This window comes from Vulpes lagopus, chromosome 2 (genome assembly GCF_018345385.1).
Source record: "Vulpes lagopus strain Blue_001 chromosome 2, ASM1834538v1, whole genome shotgun sequence".
NCBI lineage: Eukaryota > Metazoa > Chordata > Mammalia > Carnivora > Canidae > Vulpes > Vulpes lagopus.
This window is the reverse complement of record NC_054825.1, coordinates 28,566,311-28,593,808: the sequence shown is the minus strand read 5'-3', so window position 1 is coordinate 28,593,808 and position 27,498 is coordinate 28,566,311. Positions and strand designations below refer to the sequence as shown.

The 27,498-nt window shown below is 41.3% G+C and overlaps 2 protein-coding genes across 6 annotated transcripts in view; one reads left to right on the top strand and one right to left on the bottom strand.

Moving 5' to 3' along the window:
- Positions 1-14,921, top strand: part of ABCC2 (ATP binding cassette subfamily C member 2) — a 63,677-nt gene extending 48,756 nt beyond the window's left edge. For both annotated transcript variants that reach the window (XM_041743112.1, XM_041743113.1), the window contains 11 exons: positions 117-336; positions 479-633; positions 3,472-3,627; positions 5,094-5,293; positions 6,646-6,772; positions 8,642-8,743; positions 9,172-9,315; positions 10,200-10,358; positions 11,324-11,490; positions 13,255-13,449; positions 14,135-14,921. In XM_041743112.1, coding sequence (XP_041599046.1) covers positions 117-336; positions 479-633; positions 3,472-3,627; positions 5,094-5,293; positions 6,646-6,772; positions 8,642-8,743; positions 9,172-9,315; positions 10,200-10,358; positions 11,324-11,490; positions 13,255-13,449; positions 14,135-14,264 — 1,755 coding nt within the window. In that variant the 3' untranslated portion in view covers positions 14,265-14,921. The remainder of the gene's footprint in view (positions 1-116; positions 337-478; positions 634-3,471; positions 3,628-5,093; positions 5,294-6,645; positions 6,773-8,641; positions 8,744-9,171; positions 9,316-10,199; positions 10,359-11,323; positions 11,491-13,254; positions 13,450-14,134) is intronic.
- A 10,742-nt stretch (positions 14,922-25,663) lies between these two features.
- Positions 25,664-27,498, bottom strand: part of LOC121484112 (dynamin binding protein) — a 106,577-nt gene continuing 104,742 nt past the window's right edge. For all 4 annotated transcript variants that reach the window (XM_041742877.1, XM_041742876.1, XM_041742878.1 and 1 more), the window contains one exon: positions 25,664-27,289. In XM_041742877.1, the coding sequence (XP_041598811.1) occupies positions 27,104-27,289 (186 nt within the window). In that variant the 3' untranslated portion in view covers positions 25,664-27,103. The remainder of the gene's footprint in view (positions 27,290-27,498) is intronic.

Sequence of the window (27,498 nt, the reverse complement as noted above, 5' to 3'; positions counted from 1 at the left end):
TTTGCTACCTGCTATCCACTTTTCCAGGGTCTCCACTCCCCCTTGTGATTGGTATTCTAGATAATTCCTCCCCCAAAGCTATTAGGATTTCTAATACTGAGGTTGGGGCTTTCCAGGTGAAGTTCTCCATCTACCTGAAGTACCTACGAGCAATAGGATGGTATTTTATATTCCTCATCATTTTTGCCTATGTGATCAATTCTGTGGCTTATATTGGATCCAACCTCTGGCTCAGTGCTTGGACCAATGACTCTAAAGCCTTTAATGGCACTAACTATCCAGCCTCTCAGAGGGACATGAGAATTGGCGTCTATGGAGTTCTGGGATTAGCTCAAGGTATGTCAGATGGCTATGACAGCCACCTCTTACAGAATCTGTCTAGTCTATGTACTTTGCCTAGACTCAGGGGAAAAAATTGCCACTGTGTCCTTGGCACAGGTCCTGTGCATTGTGCTGACTAAATTGGTTCCATTTCCAGGTGTGTTTGTGCTCATGGCAAATCTCTTGAGTGCCCATGGTTCCACCCATGCATCAAACATCCTTCACAGGCAACTGCTAAGCAACATCCTTCAAGCTCCCATGAGTTTTTTTGACACAACACCCACAGGTCGGATTGTGAACAGGTTTGCTGGTGTAAGTATCTAAACAACTATATGATGTGTTTTTATGCTGAGGATCTTTTCATTCTGACAGGAACAGAATTCTCCTTTCCCTCCATGCAACACTGTGCAGTTACAGTTCTTTTGTCCACTTAGTATTTATGGAGTACCTTGTGTGAGGTTCCAAGGATCCTGGGGATACAGGGATGGAAAGCTCTGGCCCTTTAAGAAGCTCACCATCTAATGAAGGAGACTAAAAGGAATAAAGGAGTATGAAAGAATACAACAAAACCAATAACAAGGGGATCCCTGGGTGCTTAGTGGTTTGGCGCCTGCCTTTGGCCCAGGGCGCGATCCTGGAGACCCGGGATCAAATCCCACGTTGGGTTCCTGGTGCATGGAGCCTGCTTCTCCCTCTGCCTGTGTCTCTCCCTCTCTCTCTCTCTCTCTCTGTGTGTGTGTGACTATCATAAATAAAGAAAAAAATATTTAAAAAAAACAATAACAATGATGTGTATAGAGTGGTGTTCTGGGAGTACAAAACATGGCTGAAAAAAGAGGTACTAGCTCCGCCCAGGTGACAAGGTAGGAATGTCAGAAAACATGAGACTTAAGTCATAAAGGAATTTAGCCAGGTTGATGGTGGAGTAGGGGTTTGGTGGTAGAAACAAAGTGATAAAGGTTGTTCTGTAGAGGGAAAAACACCAGTAAAAGCACAATCACTAGCTATGATGGTGAATAAAAGGGAAAACAGGATAACCCTTCGCTTGGTCTCTGCTCCCCTTCTGCTTCTCTCTTTGATACTTTAAGTAAATTAGGCCTGGACTATGAAAGAGAGCCACCTATAATTTTAGTTAGGTTATAAAGCATTGCTTCCATGTACTACAGATCCTGGAACCCTTAGTATTCATTTATCCAACAGCATTTATTGAGTATCTGACGGGAGCCAAGGACCGTAGTTGGCACTGGGATGCTTAATAAATGTTAAGATCATAGATGGCTCTCTTCCAAGGGCCAGACTGAACTCATGGATTCTTAATGCATACGAGATAGAAATTTTAGGAACAGAGGCAGAAACCAAGTAATTCTGAATAACAGCTGTCATCAGCACAGTTTCAGTCCTCTGTTTGTAGAAGAGAGAGTACATTTTTTAAAGTCTCTGAGCAGCTACAGACTCTTGTGTTTGGTCTTGAAGCAGACAGAAGAAAGGCCAGCCCACAGCCAGGTCTGGGAACATGGTGGCTGCTTCAAAGGTGGGCAAGTTCACTGGTCTCCATTTATCACTTTTCTCTAGGACAAAAATGATGACAAAAATGAGCATGATGTCATAGGAGACAACTTCAGTGGGTTTTCTGCTCTTCAATAGAACCTTAAAAAGCATAAAGCATACAGTTTTAGATGGGGAGATTCTCACAGGAATTTTGCAAAAATTACACACTCTTTTCTGATGTTGTAATATATATAATTTTTTGAAAAAGAACACAGTTCTTACTGTGAGTTAGGCAACTGTCATATTTTGCTAACTGCTTCTGCATGAAAAAGGAAACAGTCATTGATTATATGGTGAGTTTTGTGGGGGAAGGTGGCTCACACCTATATAGGAGAGTTTGATTTAGAATCCTCTAGGATTGATGGCTGAACCCTTAAGAGGTGAAGGGAGGGGGTGGAAGAAAGAAAGATGGAGAATCTGTGCCAGGTAAGGGCCAAAAGTAAAGTATAATGACCTGATAGCTGGTGAGGATTTCTTTTTTCTACAAATCCTGGATATATAGTTATTTGCATTCTGCTATGACTTTGGGAAGGCAAATTAGACTCAGGTCAGGAGTCATTCCGGACTCTCTTGGGAAACTGTTATCCCTTACCCAGTTTGGGACACTCCAGAGATATTTTGAACTCACCTTGATACTCACATATTATTAACTCTAGAATCAGCATAATCTAAGAAATAATCAGGTAAGGGAAACCCAAAGTTTAAGTCAGGCTTCCTAAGTATACTAAACTATTATCCATTCACTCATCCATTTATTCATTTGCTTGTTTATTCATTTATTCAGCATGACATGAAGCTTATATGGCAGTAAGACCCATTTTTCACCTCCGGTTTATGTGGTTAGAACACTAGCTAGGCAAGAGTCACATTCAAACTCCACTTCCCACTTTACTTGAAGCTCTATGCTCAACAGAGAAAACAACTTCCCAAGTAGAGGATGGTTCCTCAGTCAAGGGTGGATGTCAGGGCTTCAAACAAATTGAATCCTAGTTGTGTACCAGGTTCTATTTAGGTACTCAGTAGAATTAGGACCTGTGCACAGTTAGATTAATTGAATTGACTTGGTTATAGGAAGATTTACCTGTAAGGCTCTATTAGCTTGCAATGTTATGAGTGGTTTATTATTTTTAAAGATTTTATTTATTTATTCATGGAAGAGAGAGCGAGAGAGGCAGAGACACAGGCAGAGGGAGAAGCAGGCTCCATGCAGGGAGCCCCATGTAGGACTCCATCCCAGGACTCTGGGATCACACCCTGGGCTGAAGGCGGGGCTAACCGCTGAGCCACCGGGGCTGCCCTATGAGTGGTCTAATAACTTTGACACATGAGAATCTCACTGAGAGAGTGCAAACCTTTACCAAGTCTATTGAAAAAGGTGAAGGTGGAAGGTGACTTCCATTTCTGTTTAGATGAAGAAATTACAGAAACGAGATTGGTTATTGGGAGGAGCAGAAGAGTGTATTGCCAATGAATACCATGAAATGATTAAATGAGGGAGTCACTGGGAGCCCAGACCCAAACAAATTCCCTGCTGGAATCAGGAAGATGGAAAATGGCATAGGAATCCATTAGTATACCAGTCTTCTAATTATGTGTTCCTAGGATATTTCCACAGTGGATGACACCCTCCCCCAATCCTTGCGCAGCTGGATATTGTGTTTCCTGGGAATAATCAGCACTCTTGTCATGATCTGCACGGCCACTCCAGTCTTCATCATCGTCATCATTCCTCTTGGCATTATTTATGTGTCTATTCAGGTAGGTTTGGAAATAGCTTGGTCTCCTTTCCTCCCTACTAACAAAAGCCCTGTCTCCTTCCTGAGAACCTTCTCTTTTGTTTATTACTAGTCACTCAGTCCTCTCCAGAATCTTTGTCATTTAGTCTTATATTGATATACCTAGGAGCCCATAGACCGCTATCTGAAGCTCAAGTGTCAGCACCAATTTATATATGGTTCATAGCAAATCTCACCTTAGCTGCTGCCCCCCTGAAGCTTACATGGGGCAGATTTATGTTTGGATCCAAGACTACCTGAGGTTGGCTCTGGACAGTCTTGAAGTTCTGTAAGATTCCCCATAACGGTTAGGTCATTGGTTGCTTCTAGTAAGGTTGTGCTATGCTGCTTCCTTGATTGGCTTAGGCTTATCTGCTGGGAGATGTCTCTTGGCAGGAGCTAGATCTCTTTTCACTTCAGGGCAGTTCTAGTTTTACTGGAGCGTCTATGGATCACTTAGGCTCAATGCCAATATACCCTTAAGGGAACAGGGAGCTTGAAAGCCACGACTCACAGAAAAACTAGAGCCAGTGGAAGGGACTCCATGCTCATATTAAAAACTGTTGAGAGGAGCTACGGAGATAATTCTTAAGGCATGAACTGTTCACCTTGGAAAAACAATTCTGAAAAACTTGTGATCAGGGGCAACCTTGTGGCCTATGGTAAGGTGACACCCCCTGGTATTTGTGTTAAGTTCCTCAGGCATATTGTTATCTCAATAATAACCTCTCAGCTGTTAATAACAAACCAACTAATAAGAAGCAGGATATTTAAGGAGACTTCCAGGTATAACATTTTGAATTCTGACTCTTAAGTCCCCAGCTCTTTCCTGGTTTCAACAAATCCTCACAGAAACTAGTAGCACCAAAGAAGCTCATTCCACTGAACCTCATCCTTCAACCCTTGTCTCAAAGTCCATCTGCACACTCTATTACATTTAGTTCTAGTTCTTAGACCCTCAACATTCCACACATTTCCAGAACTATCTTTATCTTCACACACCATTGAAGCACGGTTTGGTCACTTACTTGACTCTGTTCAATTTTTATTTAAACCTCAGGATACGTTTCTCTGGCCACTTCCTACCCATCTTTACTTTCCACGCCCCTTGGGTCCCAGCTGCAATTTACAAAATCCATTTGGAGACCATTTTTCTAGCTGCTACAAAAACCGTTGGTTGAACAATATATGCAGATTCTTGGGAGAATATGGATTTGGCTGACAAAATTTCTCATGTGGTTATAATCTCCTCACTTTCATTGTCTTCTGTTCCCCACCACCCTCTTCCTTTGGGCCTCTCTCATCATTGCTCTAGCCAGAGGTGAGGCTGGAGGCTTCTGTCCCGTTCAGATGTGGACTGTGGCCATCAAGGTGAAGGATGCTGGGGCAGGAGGAGATATCACATATATGACATAATTATATGACTAACTCTTTACTTTTGGGGTCCAGATATTTTATGTGGCTACTTCCCGCCAGCTGAAACGTCTAGACTCTGTCACCAGGTCCCCAATTTACTCTCACTTCAGTGAGACAGTGTCAGGTTTGTCGGTCATCCGTGCCTTTGAGCATCAGCAGAGATTTCTGAAACACAATGAAGTGGGGATTGACACCAACCAGAAATGTGTCTTTTCCTGGATTGTCTCCAACAGGTGAGGTTGCTTCTGGGTATTTACCCAAAAATGTGCCTTGGGGTTCTACATGGTTGACATTAGCTGTAGGAGGGCAGGTGTACCAGTGATGTGAATTTCACTGTGGCCAAACATGCCTGTCATGTAAATAGAAGAAAGTATGGACTTTGGAGTCAGAGACTGGGTCCTTTGCCTACTCTGCTATATACCAAGCTATGCAAAATGCCTTGACCTTCTAAGGAAAAAATCTCAGTTTTTGTTTGTTTTTACAATGACTAGAACATAGTCCGTATCATAGAGTTATGGTGGAAGTCAAATGACATCTATAAGCATTTGGTATCCCAAGTACTGAACAAATGCTGGGTGAACTGGACATTTGTAGTTGACTTTCCCTGAATGGATGTGATATTCTCCATAGGCAGGATGCTCTTTGTAGGGTGGCAAAAGAAACCAAGGTTGAGGGAGGAAACGATGGAATTTTTAGGTAAAACCAGTGATGACAGAAATGGAAAGCTCATATCCTATGAGTTGAATCCCTGAGTAGGGTGAGCATTCTTCATTTCTGTAGCATTATTAGACCTTGGCAAGAAGTGGTACATCCTTGAAGGAGGAAGGTCTTTCTCAGGAAATGAAAATTCTTGAGTGGCTTCCACATTGTCTTGAAGTGTCAAGGGCAGACTAATGATGCTCAGTATTATCTGGAAATGTGGAGAGTTCTGGGCTCTGATTGTAAAGATACTTTATTAGATACTTTCCAAGAAAGAAAAAATAAAATAATGAAATCAGAGTACATTGAACCTTCATGTAGTGCTTACTTTCTAAACTTACAAGTGGATTCTCATCATTGTTCGCCCTACCTAACCAAAAGAAATCACTTAGAACATTTGTTAAAAATACAGATTCCTGGGATGCCTGGCTGGCTCAGTTGGTAGAGCATGCCACTTGATCTTGGGGTTGTGTGTTTGAGCCCCATGTTAGGGGCAGAGTTTATTTTTTTAAAATGTGAATTCCTAAACTCCACCCTAGCCTCCTTGAATCAATCTCCTGGGGAAGAGTCCAGGAATTTTCTTGCATGAATTTAGGTAATTTTTAACAATTACCTCAGACAATTCTTATGATTTGACAAGTATGGGAGACAATGAATCATAGGATTCCCTTAGTTTAGCAAACTTCTCTAGTACCTTTAAAATGTGGTTTATTTTCTAAAATCTAATTTAAAAGACTTTAGGAACATACAGCATTGTCAAATTGAGGCATCTTGTTGCCTACTAACTCAATCCCTCTGAGAATGTTCCATGAACACCTCAGTTGCTGGTTAAGGTAAGGAGGTAAACATCAGTAACACCTTTTTCTCTGGTTCTGTTGCCTTACAGATGGCTTGCAGTTCGTCTGGAGCTGATTGGGAACCTGATTGTCTTCTTTTCATCCCTGATGATGGTTATTTATAAAGCTACCCTAAGTGGAGACACTGTGGGCTTTGTTCTGTCCAATGCACTTAATGTGAGTCTGAATGTTGGGAATTAAGTTAACCTACTTAAGTTGAGTCTAGAGTATACCATGGAGTTTGTGTTCTTCATTCCTTTTTAGATGGAGGGACTAGGGAAGACCGAAGTTCAAACTCTGGCTCTGTCTCTTACTAATTGTGTAACCTAGGGACATATTCCTTAACCTTTCTAAGTAGGTACCAGTGTCATCTGGAAAATGGGCAAAAATTGTGTTGCCCTTGGGAGTTAAGAAAGCAATTTGGGCTGCCTGTGTGGCATGGTTAGTCCAGCATCCAACTCTTGGTTTCGGCTCAGGTTGTGATCTCAGGGTGGTAGATGGAGCTCCATGTCAGGCTCTGTGCTGCTCAGCATGGAGTCTGCTTGGGATTCTCTCTCCTTCTCACTCTGCCCCTCCCTATATGCTTGCACATGCTCTCTCCCTTCCCTTTCAAATGAATAAATCTTTTAAAAAAGAAAGCAATTCATGTAATTTAATCTGATAGTCTCTTTGCCTCTTTGCTTGATTCTAGTCAAAACAGAATAAATGAGTTTCTTTTCATTTTTTTAAAGTAGGCTCCATGACCAATGTGGGGCTTGAACGCACGACCCTGAGATCAAGAGTCAAATGCTTCACCAACTAAGCCAGCCAGGCATTTCAGTTTCTTTTCCATAATATAGTAGTAACAGAAGGTCTTTTGAATATCTTCTCCTATTTTTGTTTTTCTTTAAACGCGGAATAGAATTAATTCTAATAAAGAACCTAGAGTCCAATAAAACTATATAATGCATCCCCAGGATGACTAGGGTATTACATGTTAGACATTATTTCCTAGTGCCCAAGACTGTGGCTGGCACAATAAATATTCACTAAATGATACTCATTTGATGAGTCATTTGGCTATCTTTAATGGTATCTTTTGAAACCATATATTGGTTTATGTAGCTAACCAGTCAGTACTGTATGGTGCTATGTTCATTACGAATTAATAAGACTTAAGGCGATCATGGAAGGACACCCAAAAGGACTCTGTTGTTGACCAGAGGTACTCAGTTCCTTGTGCCACTGCTCTTTCATGCCCCCCACCCCTATTTTTAGGCTTATTAACCTCAACCAGATCGGGCAAAGACAACTATTAGACTGAAAGAAACCAAGAACATTCAAATATCATGTGGTTCAACCTACACAAAGTGGCAACTCTTCTCTCCAACATCCTGTGCTCTCCCTCTTATTAACCACTATTTGCTCAACAAAAAACTCCCTGTTCTAAGTCCATGTGTGAAACAAGCTTGCATCGAAGTAATCCAGAGATTCCCTAGACTCTAGACTGCCCTAGACCATGACAATCTCTTACTGATGGTTGGATGTATTTTAGGCAGGAGTTTATTGGGGTTAAGGAGGATTGATGTGAATGCTCCACTCTGACGGTTGGGTTCTTGTTAATTGAGAGCAGAGAGAGGAGGCAGCTTTTTGGAAGGCGTTTTCCTACCCTGTGCCTTTCCTTATGCTTTCCTCATTTATAGAATGCCACCCACCACTCCTTCCACAAAGAGCATTAGTCAGGAGATTGGAATCCTGTTCCCACTCTACCAACTGCCAGCCTCTCCAACCCCAGCTTAGATGGAGTTGGAAACCACTCCAAGCTCATATTGTCTTTCATGAGAGCATCACACAGTTGAGCCCTTAATGGTCTTCCAGCCACTGGACACACTGGTCTCATCACTTCCCCCAAGGAGGTGAGGATTGTCACTAATGCTTTTCCTTGCTCTCTTGAAGAGCTTGGCATAGTGCTAGGTACAGAGTAGATGCTGGACTGACCTTACAGTTTGACTAATTGAGTTGGTTTCTGAGCCAGAGATGATCCTTAGTCTTCTGGTTTTTCTGTAGATCACACAGACCCTGAACTGGCTAGTGAGGATGACGTCAGAAATAGAGACCAACATTGTGGCTGTTGAAAGAATAAATGAATACATAAAAGTGGAAAATGAGGTAAGGAGGAATTAGAAGAACCTAGAGACAAGGGGGGAAAAGTTTCTTTCAAAAGAGCCTCTTTACCCTGTCTAGAGATTTCATGTGGAGTCATAAAGTTTCTCCTAAAGTTTGCCTTACTCTAACTCAACCCAATTTCTCGACACTTAGAATAGGAAATGGTTTGGGGGGAGGTCAGGTCTTGGAATGCACCAAGTTAAATGGTGTTTTCGTTCTGGAAGTCCACAGAGCAACATCATGGAATGGGGTTTCTTTAATTGAATAGAGTAGGAGCCTTATGGAAGTACTAGACTAATTAATTCTAGTCAATGCAGATGTACACAGGTGACTGGGACACTGCTATCCTTCTAGTCTGTGACATGAGTCCTGTTGGGATTATTCAATGAGTTGCCACCCTGTAAAGCACTTTTTTGCTGTCTCTTTGTCAGGCACCCTGGGTGACTGATAAGAGACCTCCCCCAGGTTGGCCCAGCAAAGGGGAGATTCGGTTTAACAACTACCAAGTGCGGTACCGGCCTGAACTGGATCTTGTACTGAGAGGGATCACTTGTGATATTAGGAGCATGGAGAAGGTAGGTGGATCTGAAGGAAGGCCTGAATGTGGGTCCTTGTGATAAGAACACAGTTGGACATAGAGGTGGAAAGCAGCTGGACTCTGCTTTCATCATTGCGGGGAGTGAGAGAGTCACTGGGAAGGTGTAGGGACACAGTGCCACCAGCGGAGGGCAGGATATCCACAAGGGCTCTAACAGACTCACTGGTGCTCGCACAGTGGCAGCACTATCTTCTCCTCTGGCTGATGGGGGTTCATTTCCTGTAAGGGCCATGACATGCAGAGAAGTCTGGAAGCAGCCACCCTGGGGAGGGAACGGGGAGAACAGCGATACGGAGGTGGTCCCAACAGACAGAATGACTTAGTTCTCTGGTCTGCAAAGTCCTGCACCTTCCTCTGGTGTTTCTGTTCTCTTAGGAATTGGGATCTGATATAAAAATGTAGAAATGAAAAAAATAAAAAAATAAAAAAAATGTAGAAATGTAAAAAAATGTAAAAAATGTAAAAAAATAAAAAGTCTGGGTAAGGATACTGAGGTCCAGCTGATGAGGTTCTCAACTGATGTGAGGCCCGATCCTTCTGTTTTCCTTACTTCTAAACAAAGATTTTTTTTCAAAAACCTATAATATCCAGTCAAAATTATAGCAACAGCTGCTATGTCCATTTCCAATGGTCATTGTAGTTCTGAGCAACCAACAATTGAGAAGGTAGAATGAGAAGGCATCTTTTTCTGACATCTGGGCACTTTCCCCCTCCCCACCAAAACCAAAATCAGTTGAATAACTTAAAGATGAGGTAGCCAATCACTGCCTCTTTCCATCTGGGATTATGAAAGCCCCAGGCTAAATTTTTTCCCCCAGAGAAGTCCATGGTGAACTAATGTGCAAGAAACTGTATTTACAGATTGGTGTGGTGGGCAGAACAGGAGCTGGGAAGTCATCCTTGACAAATGGCCTCTTCAGAATCCTAGAGGCTGCAGGTGGTCAGATCATCATTGATGGGGTAGATATTGCTTCCATTGGGCTCCATGACCTCCGAGAAAAATTGACCATCATCCCCCAGGTGAGCTCTAGAACTTACTCTGCGCATGCAGCAGGAAACATGCATCTTCTTGATATACATTCAATTAACAATGTCATTTCTGCAGTCTACGCAGGACACCTAAGCTAGTTCCCTAAGACACCTTCTCTCCAGAACCTACAAAAATAACTGGCATTTTGTGGTAATGTGCTTGTGTGACTGCCGGTATCTAACCACTAGGTGGCAGCAACATAACAGAAGTCAAATAGAGCAGATGATTATTTAGCATTTCTATAGCCCATCCTAGATTTGCAAGACCTTTGCAATCAACATTAGCAGTTTTGCCGCTGAAGCTTGAAACCATTAAGTTTTATACTCCCCCCATTTGATATGGTTAAAAGATAGGGGAGGGAATTTGCTGCAGGTTTTTGCCAGCAAACGTTTAGTGCATCAGCAAAAAAGGCTTCCCTTTGGCTTCCTCTCTTGGCTTCCTTGGAGGCTTATCGGCTGGTGGGGGGGGGGGGGGATGCAGTATGTGGGTCTTTATCAGAACCATTCCTCCTTTGTTCTTGTAGCCAAGTCTCTGGTGGTGGTTTTGGTTTGTCTGGTGTTTGCTGTTTGATGTAATCTCCAGCTTCTTCAAAAGCTTAATAAATTCTTTGACTGTACTGTCTCTTCCCCTGCCCACCTGCTGATTGCTCCACTTCCACACCATGAGTTTCCACTAGGGGATGTGGAATATTCCTCTTACCTTCTTAAGAGATGCAGAGGCAAATTTGGAAATCCATAAATGAATCTCAAAATGAAAAAAAAAAAAAAAAAAAACCAAGAACTCCTCTCAATCCTGTGGCAGCTCCACTAGTCTGCAGTGAGGAAACTTTGCAAGAGCTTGACCACTAACTAGCTTTGCATCTCAGGCCAGTCCTGACATCTGCTTTGTCCTGGCCACAAAAACCTGCCAGACCCCTTTTTGCCATTAGCCTCACTAGCCCTCTCTTGACTTGCAGGATCCCATCCTGTTCTCTGGAAGCCTGAGGATGAATCTAGACCCTTTTAACCACTACTCAGATGAGGAGATTTGGAAGGCCTTGGAGCTGGCTCACCTCAAATCATTTGTGGCTGGCCTGCAACTGGGGTTGTCCCACGAAGTGGCAGAGGCTGGTGACAACCTTAGGTAATGTTTCATAACCCACCTTCCCTCACAGGCAGTGGGAGGAGGTGGGAGGGGGGGAGACTACTGCTCTGTTACTTGTGCTAGGTAGTATGTGGTATAGAATTACTCCAAGCCTGAGGACCTTCAGAGGGGTAGACAGGGTATGGACCATGAGCTGATGAAGCTCAGAACAGAAGGGAGGCCCAACAACCCTGGCTTCCCTTGGGAACTTGTTATAAATGCATTCTGATTCTAGACCTACTCATCAGAATCCACATTTTGGGAAGCTTCTCAGGTGATGTATGTGTACATTAAAGCTTAAGAAGTGCTTCCTAGAGCACTGATTCTTAATCAGGCTACACACTAGAATCACTTGGGGAGATGGACCCGTTGATTCAGGGGCCCTGGTCCCTGTCCCAGGGAACACTTGTAAGCCTTGGTATAGAATGCCATCATTTGTTTTCTCTTAGCAACAGATCTAGGAACTAGCAGGACTTAAGTGTGTCTTTAGGTATATGGAAAAGTCCATTCGGTCCACAAATATGTATTGATTGTATACAAAATAATGTCATGTAGTGAATGCATAGATGTGTGAGGGGTTGTGTGGGCCCTTCTGGCAGTATGTGATATGGGGGCCTTGACACTTCTGGCTTGTGAGAACCACAAATCCTACCATCTTTTTCTGTCCATGCTGGGAGACACCTAAATTGGCATGACCAGGCCCTTGATTTCAGACCTGGGTTGGGGGTGTTGAAGCTTGCATTTCTCTGGTGAGTGATGGGAGACAGGTCATTCAGAGAGAGACAGCAGTTGAAAGCCAGACCAGCACCTTGGCAACAGCTGGACAGAGCCAGGCCAGAGTTCGGTTCAACTTAAGTACAGTTTTGCAGGGTCTCTGTTCTTATATTATAAAAGAAAACTGGAATTTCATCATGGGTGACTTCTCATCTCCTACAGAAATTTTCTTACAGAGAATTACAGAACTTTAGCCACCCTCTGTTTAATATGTTCCCTAATGGCCACAGCAGGAGAGAGCAATTAGCAGATTCCCGAATATTTCCTTCACATCATTTCCCAAAGCTTCTTTATGTAAGAGGTCCAGCCTTCATTACTGGCTTTTAGCAAATTAAAGCGATTTGCATTTTACAAGCATATTCGAATTCCACATACATTGCATCTCACACCAAGACATCATGTTCATTAGATAGCTATGTCTCTAATCAAGGCAGAAGGCCTTGAACAAATAATTAGCCTTTAGACTAGAATTACACATTAAAATAATGAATGGGTTTGCTAAGGCCCCTAAGAAATACCACTGGGGCATTCTGATGCAGTGTCACCCTATATTAATGGTGTCAGGTCAAATACTGCTGTGGTGAACTTGGTGCCATCCCATCTTATTTTAAAATTGCTATTGATGTGCTGGAATATCACCTAGTGATGCAAAGAACTGTTTCCAGGCTAGGGTTTTCCAAACTCATTAAACATAAAAATTGCCTGGGGTACTTATTAAAAATATACATCCCTAGGGTCCTCCCCATTATGCTTGGGAAGAGTGGGGCCCAGATACATGAATTTTAAAATTAACCTGTGGTAGACGAGAGTTTAGAAAACATTGTCTTAGCCTTTCCTGTTAGGTGTTCATTCTGAGGGAATTGAGTAGGGATTTCAAAAGTCTGGTTTAGAACATGAGAAGTGCACATGCGTGTGCATACATACCCCATCCCATGTGTTATGCCTTGGTTCTTCAGAGGCTAATACTCATTTTGCTCCATTGGGCTGCAGCATAGGGCAGAGGCAGCTACTGTGCCTGGCCAGGGCTCTGCTTCGGAAATCCAAGATTCTGATCATGGATGAGGCCACTGCTGCGGTGGACCTAGAGACCGATCACCTCATCCAGATGACCATCCAAAAGGAGTTCTCCCACTGCACGACTATCACCATTGCTCACAGGCTACACACCATCATGGACAGTGACAAGTGAGTGTGGGGGACAGCTTGACAGATGGGACCAAGCCCTTGAACAACACTAATAGCACTGGCCGTAGGATATCTACAGCTAAAGGTTGAACCACCCTCATTTTACTGATGAGGAAACCGAGAATTCAAGTAATTTGTCCAAAATTAAACATGAAGTTAATGAAAGCCAACTCAGTTAAGGGAACTGGACTTGAGGGTAAAATGGGCAATTGTGTGTTTACTTATTAACTGAGTTTGGGGAGGTGGCGGCCTGAGCTATGAGAGGCTGATATTAACCAGAGATCTTCTCAACTACTCAACAGCTCAACAGCTGTTCTCAACAGCTGTTCCCGAGCAAGAAGCTTTCTGACTTCTGACTAGAAGCTTTCTACTTCTTCCAACTCTGACATATTACATTAAAAATGGGGGTAACACCAGTAATCTTGGAACCTGTTTGGAGAGAATAGGCTCCCTTAAACAATATATATTTGTAAAAAAAACTTCTGTAAATGGACTTATACTATATATATTCTTCTACTGCTTGACTCTTTAGCATTATATATGTTCATGCAGACAGCCATGGTTCATTCATTCTCACTGCTTTGTAGCCTCTTATCAATGAATATACCATGACTTAGTCCTGGTTGTTCTTATAAATGCCAAGATTTTAGATGCTGCTAAGACATTTCTTTCTCCTTTGTTTCAGGATAATAGTCCTAGACAATGGGAAGATTGTAGAGTATGGCAGCCCTCAAGAACTGCTGAGAAATTCGGGCCCCTTTTATTTGATGGCCAAAGAAGCTGGCATTGAAAATGTGAACAGCACATCGTTCTGACAGTAGGTCCCATGGGCTGGAAAAGGACTATAAGATCATTCCTTATTTTTTGTGAGAGATACTACACAGAAGTTTGTAAAATATACATTTTTGAAGAAGGATTGTTATATCCAGCTACAGCGGACCACCCCCAATCTCGCTTTGATGATCCCACTTCAATTTTATCTCCTTCATACTTACCTTCCCAGAGATAACTACTAACCTGAATTTTGTGATAATGATATCCTCCTGCTTTTCATTTTAGTTTTACTACTTGGTATGTACCCTTAAACAAGATATACCTTTTTTAATTTATGTAACTGGCCTGACATACTTGACATGTTTTTCTATGGCTTTTTTTCAATACTATTTTTGAGATTTTTCCATGTTGATGCATGTAGTAAGGCTGGTTCATTCTGCACTTCTGCGGTATGGCAGTGTGTGAATATGTCATAATATATCCATTTTAATGTTGGTCAGTAGGGTTATTTCTAGGGTTTTTTTTTTCTCCTATTATGTATAATACTGCTAGGAACATTCTGATAACTTCTGAGATATATGTGTAAGAATTTCTTTAGGGATATAATGTAGGAATGGGGTGTATGTACCTGTTTACATGTATATACTAGGTAATGCCAACTTAGTAATGCCAATTTAATACACTTTTTGTCAATCTGATGAGTATGAATTGGTATCTCATTGAGGTTTTATGTTTCCCTGGTTGCTACTGAGGTGTCTGCTATTCTTATTCATGGTGCTTTATTTCTTTGTATGCCTTGTGAATTTTAACTAAGCTGCTCACTCTCCTTAGCCTTCAAAGAATGCTCACAGGTAAAATACTGAGTTGAACCTGAGCTCTCCTAAATGGAACTGGGAAGGCTTTTGCCTGTCACTCCGAGGCATTAACCAGAACCAATTTGAATTAAATTCTCCACTAGGAGTTTCAAACCATACAGTTAGCATGACTTCAGACCATAATTTTGGATAAGAACCAACTTGTGGTTTACAAATTCTGAAGGGAGATTCCTCCCCTTGACATAGTGTCAAGTTGGAGATAGACACGTTGCCTTGTTGACTCCTGCATGGCAGGGTTTATTCCTTATCTACCTATATACTACAAATATAGGTTTATCTACCTTCTGGGTCCAGGTTTAACACAGGGTCTCCTATTATACTGTCCATACTGACAGGTGTTGGCTTTATCTTTTATCTTGGCATCCTGTATTGTCAACAAAGGTCAAAGTCTTCAGGTTTCAGAAGTGACCCTAAGCTTTGATAATCATTTTCCAAGGTTTTTTGTTTCACATTACTTTGGGTTCAGTATTTACTTCCATTTCAGTGATGAAATTATATTTATATATTGTATAATATATATTTTATTATATTTATTATATTCATCTTTTTAGCTATTAGATGCTCAGAGGCTGAAACTTCCTGCAGGAAGCATATAATAGCTGCAAGACTGGATGAGGAAGGGATTTTTCCTATTTGTTCTGTTCCCATCAGCATCACCCTAAGAAAGTTGTCTCCAGCAAAGGTCCTACAGGCAGCAGCATGGATCTCAGTTTGTACAGTGTTCCTGAAACCAGGGTCATCATGCTCCTCAGAGACACTAGCAGCACACCTTCCCAGAAGCCTGGGTTTTAGCTCTGTGGGGCACCTCCTATGTTTTGTTGAAATGCAGACTCTCTCTCTTTCTCTCTTTGTTCTCTTAGCCCTAATGGGGGCAGTTGCTTCTGGAAGGTGCTAGCTCTGATACTTATTTTCCTCTGGCCCTTTCTTCAATGCCCACTTAATTCTTTATATGGTACTATTAAAATAATGTATGGTTTCTGTCTCCTGACTAACCCAACTGATAGAACCCTTGGAGATCATCCAATTAAAGTCTCTTATTTTTCAGATAAGCACATGCCTAAGAAAAATTATAATATCCAAGTCAAAACATGGATATTTCTGGCAGAGCCAGAACCAGAAACCAATTTGCTGATTTGGTCCAATGATTTTTCTTTTAATGGGAGAGGGTTTTGGACCTAACTACTCCTACTGATGCAGATAAAGAGAAGGTAAAGGTCATTCTTTTCTCAGAAGTGATGACTAACATCCAGTGAAGGTGGTGGGAACCAGAACCAGCCTGGATTCAAAAATTTGGTGATGACTCCTCCCATTCCAAATCTTGTTGGCCCAGACCCTGGCTAACTGAATCCCTACTCTGGGACACTTATATTATGAATGTTCTTTCCTACTTTCACTTGCCCCTGAAGGATTAAGATAATCCTACGTTTGGGTTCCTGACCTTCCAGTTTCTCTGATTCTCATCTGCCTATAGATAGTCTCACCTGGATATCCTTCAGGCATCTGGCACTCAATTCACTCTACTTTGGCAGACACTTCTACTCCCTCCACTCAAAAGATTTTTCCTCTTTCCTACCTCCAGTGATGACTTCATTATCCACTCAGTCCTACCAAATGAAAACTCTGGGCATCATTCAACTTTTCCTTTTCTTCTCAGACCACATCCGCCACCAGGCCCTTCAGGTTTTATTTCTTTACCCTCATCCCTTATCTCATAAATCTAATGGCATAAGTATCCCTGCTTCCTGTGTTGTTTTTCTTAAGTATATCCACCCATGGCTATCAGGGGGATCAAATATGCAAAACTGACCAGGTTACTCCTCTGTTTAAATCCTTCATTCAGTAGCAATCCAGAGTAAAGTTAAAATCCTGAATATGGTAAAACAAAGCTCTCAAACATCTGGTCCAATCACATTTCCTCTAATGACTGTTAAAAAAAAAGAGACAAAAAGCCTCAAATGGGGTCATTTATACTAGGCCTCATGCCACCAAGCTGAGACTTAATACCTACTTTATAGTTTCAGCCTTTCCCAGGAATCGAATCTTAAAGCAGTCAGTCAGGAATTCTCTGGTCAACATTACTGAGGTAATCTGCCTGCCAGACCCTTGTATCCCCTAAAGGAAGGTGACTCTGCCACAATCTGCTTTTTGCTAGTATAACTTCCTTGTCCCATTCCCTTCTGCCTATAAAAGTCTTTCCATTAATCAGATACATCAACACCAGATTTTGATTCAGATGCTAGGGGCACAGAGGCAGAGACATCTGTTCTGGTGATGGCAGTTGTGACAGTCACAGTTGTGACAGTCACATTCTCCATTGGTGGGGGCTCTAGCACCAGGGGCCAGTGATGTTGCGTGATATTGAGCATCATTCCTGGGTTCAAAGACTCACATAGGGCTTTCTTCATCTCCCAGAGAGTCGTGAGCTGTTATCATTTGAAAACTTTCTTTCTGCTTAAGTTTACCAGAATTTGGGACAATTAAAAATATCTCCCAGATAATTTATTATTTTGTTTGGGTCTCCCTACTAAACTATGAGCCTATTCCTATGAGGAATAATTTCTTATTTTTTGTATGTCCAGAGTTTCCAATGTTCAAAAACTCTTCATTAAAAACTCAATGGGGGATGCATGGGTGGCTCAGTGGTTAAGCGTGTCTGCCTTCAGCTCAGGGCATGATCCTGGAGTCTCAGGATCGAGTCTCCCATCAGGCTCCCTGCATGGAGCCTGCTTCTCTGTCTGCCCATGTCTCTCCTCTCTCTCTGTATCTCTCATGAATAAATAAATAAAATCTTGAGAAAAAAAAACTCCCAAGGAACAAAAATCCAGGACCAGATGGTTTCACAAGTGAATTATACCAAGCATAGGGCAGCCCGGGTGGCTCAGTGGTTTAGTGCTGCCTTCAGCCCAGGGCCTGATCCTGGAGTCCCGGGATTGAGTCCCACGTTGGGCTCCCTGCAGGGAGCCTGCTTCTCCCTCTGCCTGTGTCTCTGCCCCTCTCTCTGTGTCTCTCATGAATAAATAAAATCTTTAAAAAATTATACCAAGCATTTAAAGTAGAGTTAATACCTATTCTTCTCAAATTATTTCAAAAAACAGAAGATAAAGGGAAGTGTCCACATTCATTCTATGAAGCCAACATTACCCTGATACCAAAACCAGAAAAAAGATTCCACAAAAAAGAGAACTACAGGCCAATAACTCTGATGAACGTAAATGCCAAAATTGTTAACGGAATATTAGCAAACCAAATCCAACAATACATTTAAAAAATCATTCACTATGATGAGGTGGGATGCAAGGATGATTCAATATTCACAAATCAATGTGAAACATCACATCAACAAAAGAAAGGATAAAAACCATAGGATCATTTCAATAGATTCAGAAAAAGTATTTGACAAAGTACAACATCCATTCATGATAAAAACCCTCAACAAAGTAGGGTTAAAGGGGACATACTTCAACATAATAAAGGCAATATATGAAAAACCCACCACAAACATACTCAATGGGGAAAAACAGAGCTTTTCCCCTAAGGTCAGGAATAAGACAAGTATGTCCACTCTCATCACTTTTATTCAACATAGTACTGGAAGTCCTGGCCACAGCAATCAAACCACAAAAAGAAATAAAAGGCATCCAAAGGAAGAAGGAAATTTTTCAATACTTTCAGATAACATACATAGAAAATCCTGGGGCACCTGGGTGACTCAGTCAGTTAAGTGTCTGCCTTTAGCTCAGGTCATGATCCCAGGGTCATGGGATCAAGCCCCACACTGGACTCCCTGCTCGGCGGGGAGCCTGCTTCTCCCTCTCCCTCTGCTGTTCCCCATGCTTGAGCTCTCTGGCTCTCTCTGTCAAATAAATAAATAAAATCTTAAAAAAGAACCCACTACTACTACTGATAAATGAATTCAGAAAAGTTGAAGGATACAAAAACAATATACAGAAACCCATTGCATTTCTATATACTAATAATGAAGTAGCAAAAAGAGAAATTAAAGAAACAATCCAATCTAACACCCAAAAAACAAATAATCCAGTCAAGAAATGGGCAGAAGACATGAACAGACATTTCTCCAAAGACATACAAATGGCCAACAGACATGTGAAAAAATGCTCAATAACACTTGGCATCAGGGAAATACAGAGCAAAACCACAATGAGGATGCCTGGGTGGCTCAGTGGTTGAGCATCTGCCTTTGGCTCAGGGTGTGATCCCGGGGTCCTGGGATTGGGTCCACATTGGGCTCCCCTTGAGGAGCCTGCTTCTTCCTCTGCCTGTGTTTCCACTTCTCTCTCTGTGTCTCTCATGAATAAATATTTTTTAAAAACCCACAATGAGATATTACCTCACATCAGTCAGAATGGCTAAAATTAACTCAGGAAACAACAGATGTTGGCAAGAATTGGAAAGAGGGGAACCCTCTTACACAGCTAGTGGGAATACAAACTAGTGCAGCCACTCTGGAAAACAATATGGAGGTTTCTCAAAAAGCTAAAAATAGAACTACCCTATGATCTAGCAATTGCACTACTAGATATTTACCCAAAGGATACAAACATAGTGATTTGAAGGGGCACCTGCATCCCAGTGTTTATAGCAGCAATTTCCACAATAGCCAAACTATGGAAAGAGCCCAGATGTGTACTGACTGATGTATGGATAAAGAAGATATGGTATATGTTTACAATGGAATATTATTCAATCATCAAAAAATGAAATCTTACCATTTGCAATGATATGGATGGAACTAGAGGATATTGTGCTAAGTGAAATAAGTCAGATAAAGACATACCATATGATTTTACTTATACATGGAATTTAAGAAACAAAGCATAGGGAAAGGGAGGAAGAAATAAAATAAAACAAAATCAGAGAGGAAGACAAACTATAAAGGACTCAACTATAGGGAACAAACAGGGTTGCTGGAGGGGAGATGGTGGGGGATGGGATAACTGGGTGATGGGCATTAAGGAGGGTACTTGATGGAGTGAACAATGGGTGTTATATGCAACTGATGAATCACTAAATTCTACCCTTGAAACTAATAATACACTATATGCTAATTAATTGAATTTAAATTTTAAAAATAAAACAAGAAAAAAATGCAAAAAAAGTCCCATTCACAATTGCATCAAAAATAATAAAATACCTACAAATAAACTTAACCAAGGAAGAAAAGAATCGTACTCTGAAAACCATAAAACACTGGTGAAAGAAATTGAAGATGACATAAACAAATGAGAGATATTCCATGCTCATATTGTTAAGTTCCATACTACCAAAAACATTCTACAGATTTAATACAATCCCTTATCAAAATACCAACAGCATTTTAAACAGAACTAGAAAAAACAATCCTAAAATTTGTGTGGAAACACAAAAGACCCCAAATAGCCAAAGCAGTTTTGAAAAAGAACAAAACTGGAGGTACCATAATCCCAGATTTCAAGATATACTACAAAGCTGTAGTAAGCAGAACAGTATGGCACAAAAACAGACATAAGATCAATAGAATAGAACAGAGAGCCCAGAAATAAATCCATGATTATATGCTCTATTAATCTTGGACAAAGGAGGAAAGAATACACAATGGGATAAAGTCTGTTCAACAAATAGTGTTGAGAAAACTGGACCACTTTCTCACACATACACAAAAATAAAGTAAAAATGGATTAAAGATATAAATGTGACACCTGAAACCATAAAAATCCTAGAAGAGGACACAAGCAGTAATTCCTTTGGAATCAGCTGCAGCCAACATTTTTCTATATATGTCTCCTGAGGCAAGAGGGAAAAAAAAGCAAACTACAAACTATTGAGACTACACCAAAATAAAAAGCTTCTATGTAGCAAAGGAAACAATCAACAGAACTGAAAGGCAACTTAATGAATGGGAGAAGATACTGGATATGACATATCCAATGACAGATTAGTATCCAAAATATATAAAGAAAATTCTTTATATATATTGTGTGTATATATATATATTTTTTCAATGTATTGTATATATATATTCAATATATACAATTCTATATATATTCTTTTAAAATACAACTCAACATTTAAAATAAACCCAAATATAAAAAAATAAAAATAAAATAAATAAAATAAAATAAACCCAAATAACCCAAGTAAAAATGGGAAGAATACACAAAGAGACATTTCTCCAAAGAAGATATACAGATGGGTGGGTGAAACAGATGAAGGGGATTAAGAGCGCATGTACCATGATGATCACCGAGTCACGTACAGAACTGTTGAATCACTAGAGTGTACACATGAAACTATTACAACACTCTATGTTAACTATACTGGAATGAAAAAAAAAATAAAAGCCTTTATGATGCTTGAAGATATTAAAGTAAAAGATTATTAAAATGCCTAAAAGAATTGGCTGTAAGAAGCACTCCATTTCCATAGCATTCCTTTTTACTTCATAGGCAAATAACAGATTATGCTGTAGAATTTAACTGCTGCAGTGTAAAAAGCAACTACATACGGAAGACGTAGAAAAAAGAAAAAAAAACCCGTATATGTGAGGCAGAATTTTTTTTTAAGTAAAAATGAGCAGAAAAATAAAGTTTCAGGAAGACTAGTTTGGCTTTTACTGAACTTAAAAAAAAAATGAACTAATATAAGAACTCCTGTCTTCAATCAAGGCCTTGGTCCTTGCTGAGATAGCCTCTGGTTATTCTTACTGATAACCACTGTCACTGAGTTCAGATCCACTTACCATCTTCCTGGCTTCCACTGTGAAGGACAGGCTCTGTTGCAGCAGCAATCTTTGGGAGATTTGCTGCTTAAGCTCACAGCCACTCACTCCTCTCTGGGAAACAACTTGGTTGGAATCCTTCTGGAGAGCATGTCAAGTTATCCACTGGTTGTATGTCTAGAACAGCTTTCTCTCCCAAAACCTGGTGCAAACACCACTGCCTGCTGGCTCTTTTGTTGTTAGCACCCATCTGCGGGTTAACTGTGATCTGGTTTGTCTGGATTTACATTCTGGTATCATAAAGACACCTCCTAGCCCCATAGATATCTTCCTGGCTGATAACATTATTAGTTCCAATTACACCTTTGCTAGCTTTTCATTTTCCTTCACCAAAAGACCTAATTTTCCTGCATTAACTTCAGTGTTAGTGGTTGACCAAAATCCTTTTAAGCCAGACCTATAGTAGGGGTATGGCTCAAGGGCCATATCTGGCTGGCTGTTTTTGTAAATGAATATTTATTGAAACACAGCCATCCTCACTTGTTTCTGTGTTATCTATGCCTGCTTTTGGGTTACAATGGCAGAGTTGAGAAGTTGTGACAGACTGTATTTGGCCTTTTACAGAAAAAGTTTGCTGACTCCTATTCCAGAATCACTAGTGTATCCTGAACTGGATCATGTTTCCATTTTCAAAAAGATAATTTGCCTCAAAAATATGATGTGGCTTCATACCTGCAGCAGATAGAATAATGGTCCCCAAAGATATTCATGTCCTAATCCTCAAAACCCATGAGGATTTATTTACCTTACATAGTAAAATGGACTTTGCAGATATGATTAAGAGATGACCTTATCCACTTGAGCTCAATGCAATTAAAAGGATCCCTATAAGAGGCAGGAGGGTCACAGAATGATGATGTGATGATGGAGACATTGGAAGACACTATGCTGCTGGCTTTGATGCCAGAGAAGGGCGCCATAAGCCAATGCAGGCAGATTGGAAAAGCAAGGAAACAGATTTTCCCCTGGAGCCTCCAGAAGGAATGAACTCTCCTGATATGGTGACTCTAGCCCACGAGTGAGACCGATTTTAAAACTTTGACCAGAATTGTAAGATAATACATTTGTGTTAGGCCACAAATTGTAGTAATTGGTTATAGCAGTATTGAGAAACCAATATAACACCATTAAGTCCAAGAAGCTCTGAAAGAATTGCCAATACTGTCCAACTGAAGTTGACTTAAAATTTATGATCTTCAGTGAATCCTGTTCTTCGAATTTGTAGAGGACTATGACATCCCTGCTGAAAATGGGTTTCAGTGCTCATGCCTGTCACCCCTTCTATCAAACTGCAAAGATCTTATTCTGTGTCATCATTTTCTGGAGGCTGTAGGAAGATCCCTTGTTAAAGTGAGACATGGAGATTCCAAGGACAAGAGGAGGTTGTGGATAGATCAGCTGTCTCTCAGCTTCCCTGACCCCGGACCTAAGGAGTGGCTGCCATGGGAAGGGTTGAGAGCTCGACCCCTCTTGGTGTCTCAGGGACACCTAGGCGTGGCGGTACACAGGGGGTGCCTTGGTGACATCCCTGCTCTGCAGTGGCTTCCCATGTGTCTGCCTGTTCCCAATGGGTGTTGCCTGAATGGACACCCTGCTGTCGGTCTAACCAGAACATTCTCTCCCTCCCACCACACCACCAGAATTTACCTCTGGGAAGACACTAAATTGGCTCCTTTCTCTTTGAGAGTCACTTCTGAGTCGTATGAAGGAATAGATAGTCCTACGCAGCTTGCAAGGCCCCCAGTTTGTTGTTGAACACTCCCTTCTTGATACATGCAAAATACAACACTGATCTTCAGTAACCACTGCAAGAAAATTCCAGTGGACTGGGTGAGACAGCAAGGGCTCTGCTGCACCTAACAAAGGTTTTACAGTAAAAACTCCATCAATATAACATATTGATAGGGAGAAGAGTTTAAAACCCCAAGTTGTATGTGGCAGCTAGAGAGAGAGGGTTTAGGATGATGTGTATACACCTTGAGGTTTCTAGGTCCTCAGGTCTCAGATCCTCCAAGTGAAACAAGTGTGTTCTCCTAGGGCCGGTTTGTATTCCTGATCCCGAAACAACACCCACATAAACAGAGTCCTGGCTTCACAACTAATTAAAACAAGGTGGCACAAAACTTAATTCCTTATAAGAACCATGTACTCCTAGAGCTCACATTGCACAAAAATTTACACACACCTTATTTGGTTCTCACAATAACCTCGAGATATTAGGTCAATAATCTGAGATGAAGGCCAGAAATCTGGCCTTTATAGATGGCAACTGCCACCACTGCTCCCTTCTCCTAGGACTCTTGGATAAAAGCACAACTGAAGAGCTACTTCCAGACAGGAAAGGGAGAAAATTCATGAGAGGAAGAAAGCAGGCAAGCAGGATTTAGAAATTTTCAATAACATTTCCTTCTGTTGTATCTGAAACATCTGACACCCTTTCCTTCCATGGTTTTTGTAACTCTCAACTTTTCTGACAGTACAAAGGTCCATTAAAAAAATTGCCTCGATAGATGGTTCTCAAACTTGGATGTGCATACAAATCATGTCCGGATCTTGAGTTGATACACTCAGGAGGGGCCTGCATTTCCAGCAGCTCCTAGGGTATAGTGATGCCACTGGGCTGAAGGCCACACTTGCAAGAGCAAGACAAGCAGACATCTCGTGTTTAAAACAAAACTCATCTTTTCAGAAACCTGCTCCCATCCCAGCAGTTTCCCTTTTGCCAGTGATACCATCATTTCTTCTATTTCAGTCTTTACAGGATGCTTTTTGTCTACTCTCAATTTTATGCCCAAAGTAGTTAACTTTTTTCCAACTAGATTTTCTTGCCTTTGATCTGTCCTCCTTCATCATCCTGTTACCATTTAGCTTTCCTAAAATAGGTAATCTACCTAAGAACCTACCAGTTTATTATCAGACTCAAAACTAAATTCTTTGATTGGGAACCTCAGGACTCTCCAATTCATTACTATGCATCAGGCAGTGTTTTAGCACTCTCCATGTACCAACTCATTCGATCCTTACAACAACCCATGATGCGGATAGTATAACCATCTACTTTAGATGAGAAAGCTGAAGCATGTGCTGGGGGAGTTGCCAAAGTCACAAAGCTCTTAAGTACCTGAAGCCAGACAGTCTGGCTCCAGAACAAGGTGTAAAGACTCAGCTAGAGAACCCGAGACCCAAGTTTAAATTCAGGATCCATCAAAAACTTGATGTGGGACTTGGGGAAATTGCAATGTCACTAGATCCCATTTTCCTGGTCCGTAAAATAAGAGTTGGCCTAGCTGATCTATTAGTTTCTTTTCCAGAGTCCACCTATTCAACCATATTTTCTAGTCCTTAATATCAGGCTTCATGGTTACCCACACATTGTCAACCTTTCACCAGTGCTCCTGCTGCTTCTTCCCCTTCCGTCCCCAGCCTCGCCCAGCTGCTACTCTGTCTCTTGTTATTTAATCTCCACCGCATCAGTTTCCACCTCTACTTACCTTCTTGTAGGGATTCCAGTTTAGAGAATTTCGGCTCTTCTGTTCTGCTAGGGTTTTATAGTACAAAAGCAGCTTAAAATAAACAGGCAGTTGTCTGCAGCAGGGCTATCTTTTGAGGGTACAGTAACTCTGTTGAAATTATATTTGACAAGGTGAATTTTTGACTTGAGTTTCTTCAGTTAGCCTCTCATTTTCTGGAATCTTGCCATTGTTTTGAATAGTCAAAAAGGTACCCTCAGAAATCCAATAAGGTTCAGGCTAAACACATGGAGGGAAATCAAGAAAACATACTCATGGCCCTTAGAAATGCTTTTATTTATAAAATACCTACTTAAATATAAACATCTCTAAATATAAACACTATTCACAAGAGACTCGCATTGCTGCCTTCTGACTGACCCGCAGAGCTAAGGGGTCCACAGGTATCTCCCAATTCATCAGGATTTTAAGGCCAAAGGTGCACTATAAAGGAGCAGGGACTATGAGGCGTTCTTAATTCCCTTAAGACAAAATTCATAGTTTTCTATTCCAAGGTAGACTTCATATCTGGGGCAGAACTTAAGATTAAGAGCCCTGCTAAAACAGAATTTTCAGGGGGAGATTCTTGGTGTAAAGATTAGCAAAGATCTTCCTGAGGCCAGAGGGAGGTACAATTAGGCACTTTAGAATCTGTTTGGCTTAGACTAGTCTCTGAGCATGGAGGATAGTGGTGAAACAGAAAATGCTTATTTCCAAGTTTTGGATAAGCTACCTCTGGGGACTGCTTATCCTAATTCATATAATACACGTGTGTTATGCTTTCTGCATCTGTGGATAGTAGTGTGGATGAAGGAGAAAGGCACCCTGTCTGCCACCAGGCCAGACTGATTTCAGCTCACTGTAGGACAAACTCTTTCCATGGGGCGGCCAGAGCTCTGATCTTGTTCTCCTAGGGAAATCTATCAGTTACTGGGTTGCGGGTAAAAAGCCAGGAGACATTACACATAGACTCAATAAAGCAGAAGTGACAGAAAAGGGCAGATGGCTGTAGACCTAAAAGGAAAGAGAACCTTTCATAGAGAGGTTGATGGGAAATAGAGACCCTAAACGCTTTTTAAAAAGAGAAAACAATGGAATTTTGCATGGCCAATCTGGAAATGCAGTATTTGAAATAAATAAGATTACAGACGGTAGGATTTTAGGGACTTTTAGAAATTAGGAGTAGGTGTGTATGTGTGAATGTGTGCTAAACACTGAAGCTTTGGAACACCAGGTTTGGTACAATCTAACAAACTTCTTGCCACATGCAGAGGCACAATCTAAAAGGGTTCCCAGAGAGTCCTCTTCATCCAAGTCAGTTTCTGGTCATCTGTTCGTGGAGCTTGGGACCACCCCAAACTCAATATGATACAACCAATGCCAACATCTTCTATTGCCGGAGCACATACATATGATACTGGTCTTCCGACTGGAAATGTCTCATTTCCAAAGGCTGACCTAAGACGTGCCTTCTCGTGGTCACTGAATCATTGATAAGCCCCAGGGTCCATTTCAAATTCTAGAAAGTCTAGAGAGCATCAAAGTTGACAATCCAATGGCACAAAACAAGACTCATCTTGTGCCCTGCAGCACTGTGCCATGGTTAAACAATGCAGACGGGGCCTGTGTCCCAGGAGCAGGTGCCCTCTCAGGGGCCACCAGAACCCTTCCACAGAAGGAAGGTAAAGGCAGCAGATTGAGTGGGAGGGAGAACAGGCTCAGGTATATTCAGCTTTGCGGATATAATTGGATGGAACATAGCCCTTCTTCCCATTAACTTCGGCCAACCACCACTCTGTATTTCCTGTAACATCTTTAAACTCCAGGATCTTGAGTCTCTGATTGGCTGACACACTCAGCTCATTTGGGTTCCGTGCCTTGAAGGTATAGACTGCAAAATAGACCTATGAGAGGGAGAGAAAAGTGAGTTATCAGGAAATGGGAAATTGCTTGGAGCAGTACTGTCCAACAGAACTTCCTGCAGTGATAGGAATGTTCTACACCTGCCCTATCCAGTATGGCAGCATCTAGCCACACATGGCTATCAAACACTTCAAGTATGGCCAGTAAGACCAAGGCACTTAATTTTAAGTTTTATTTCATTTTAACTAGC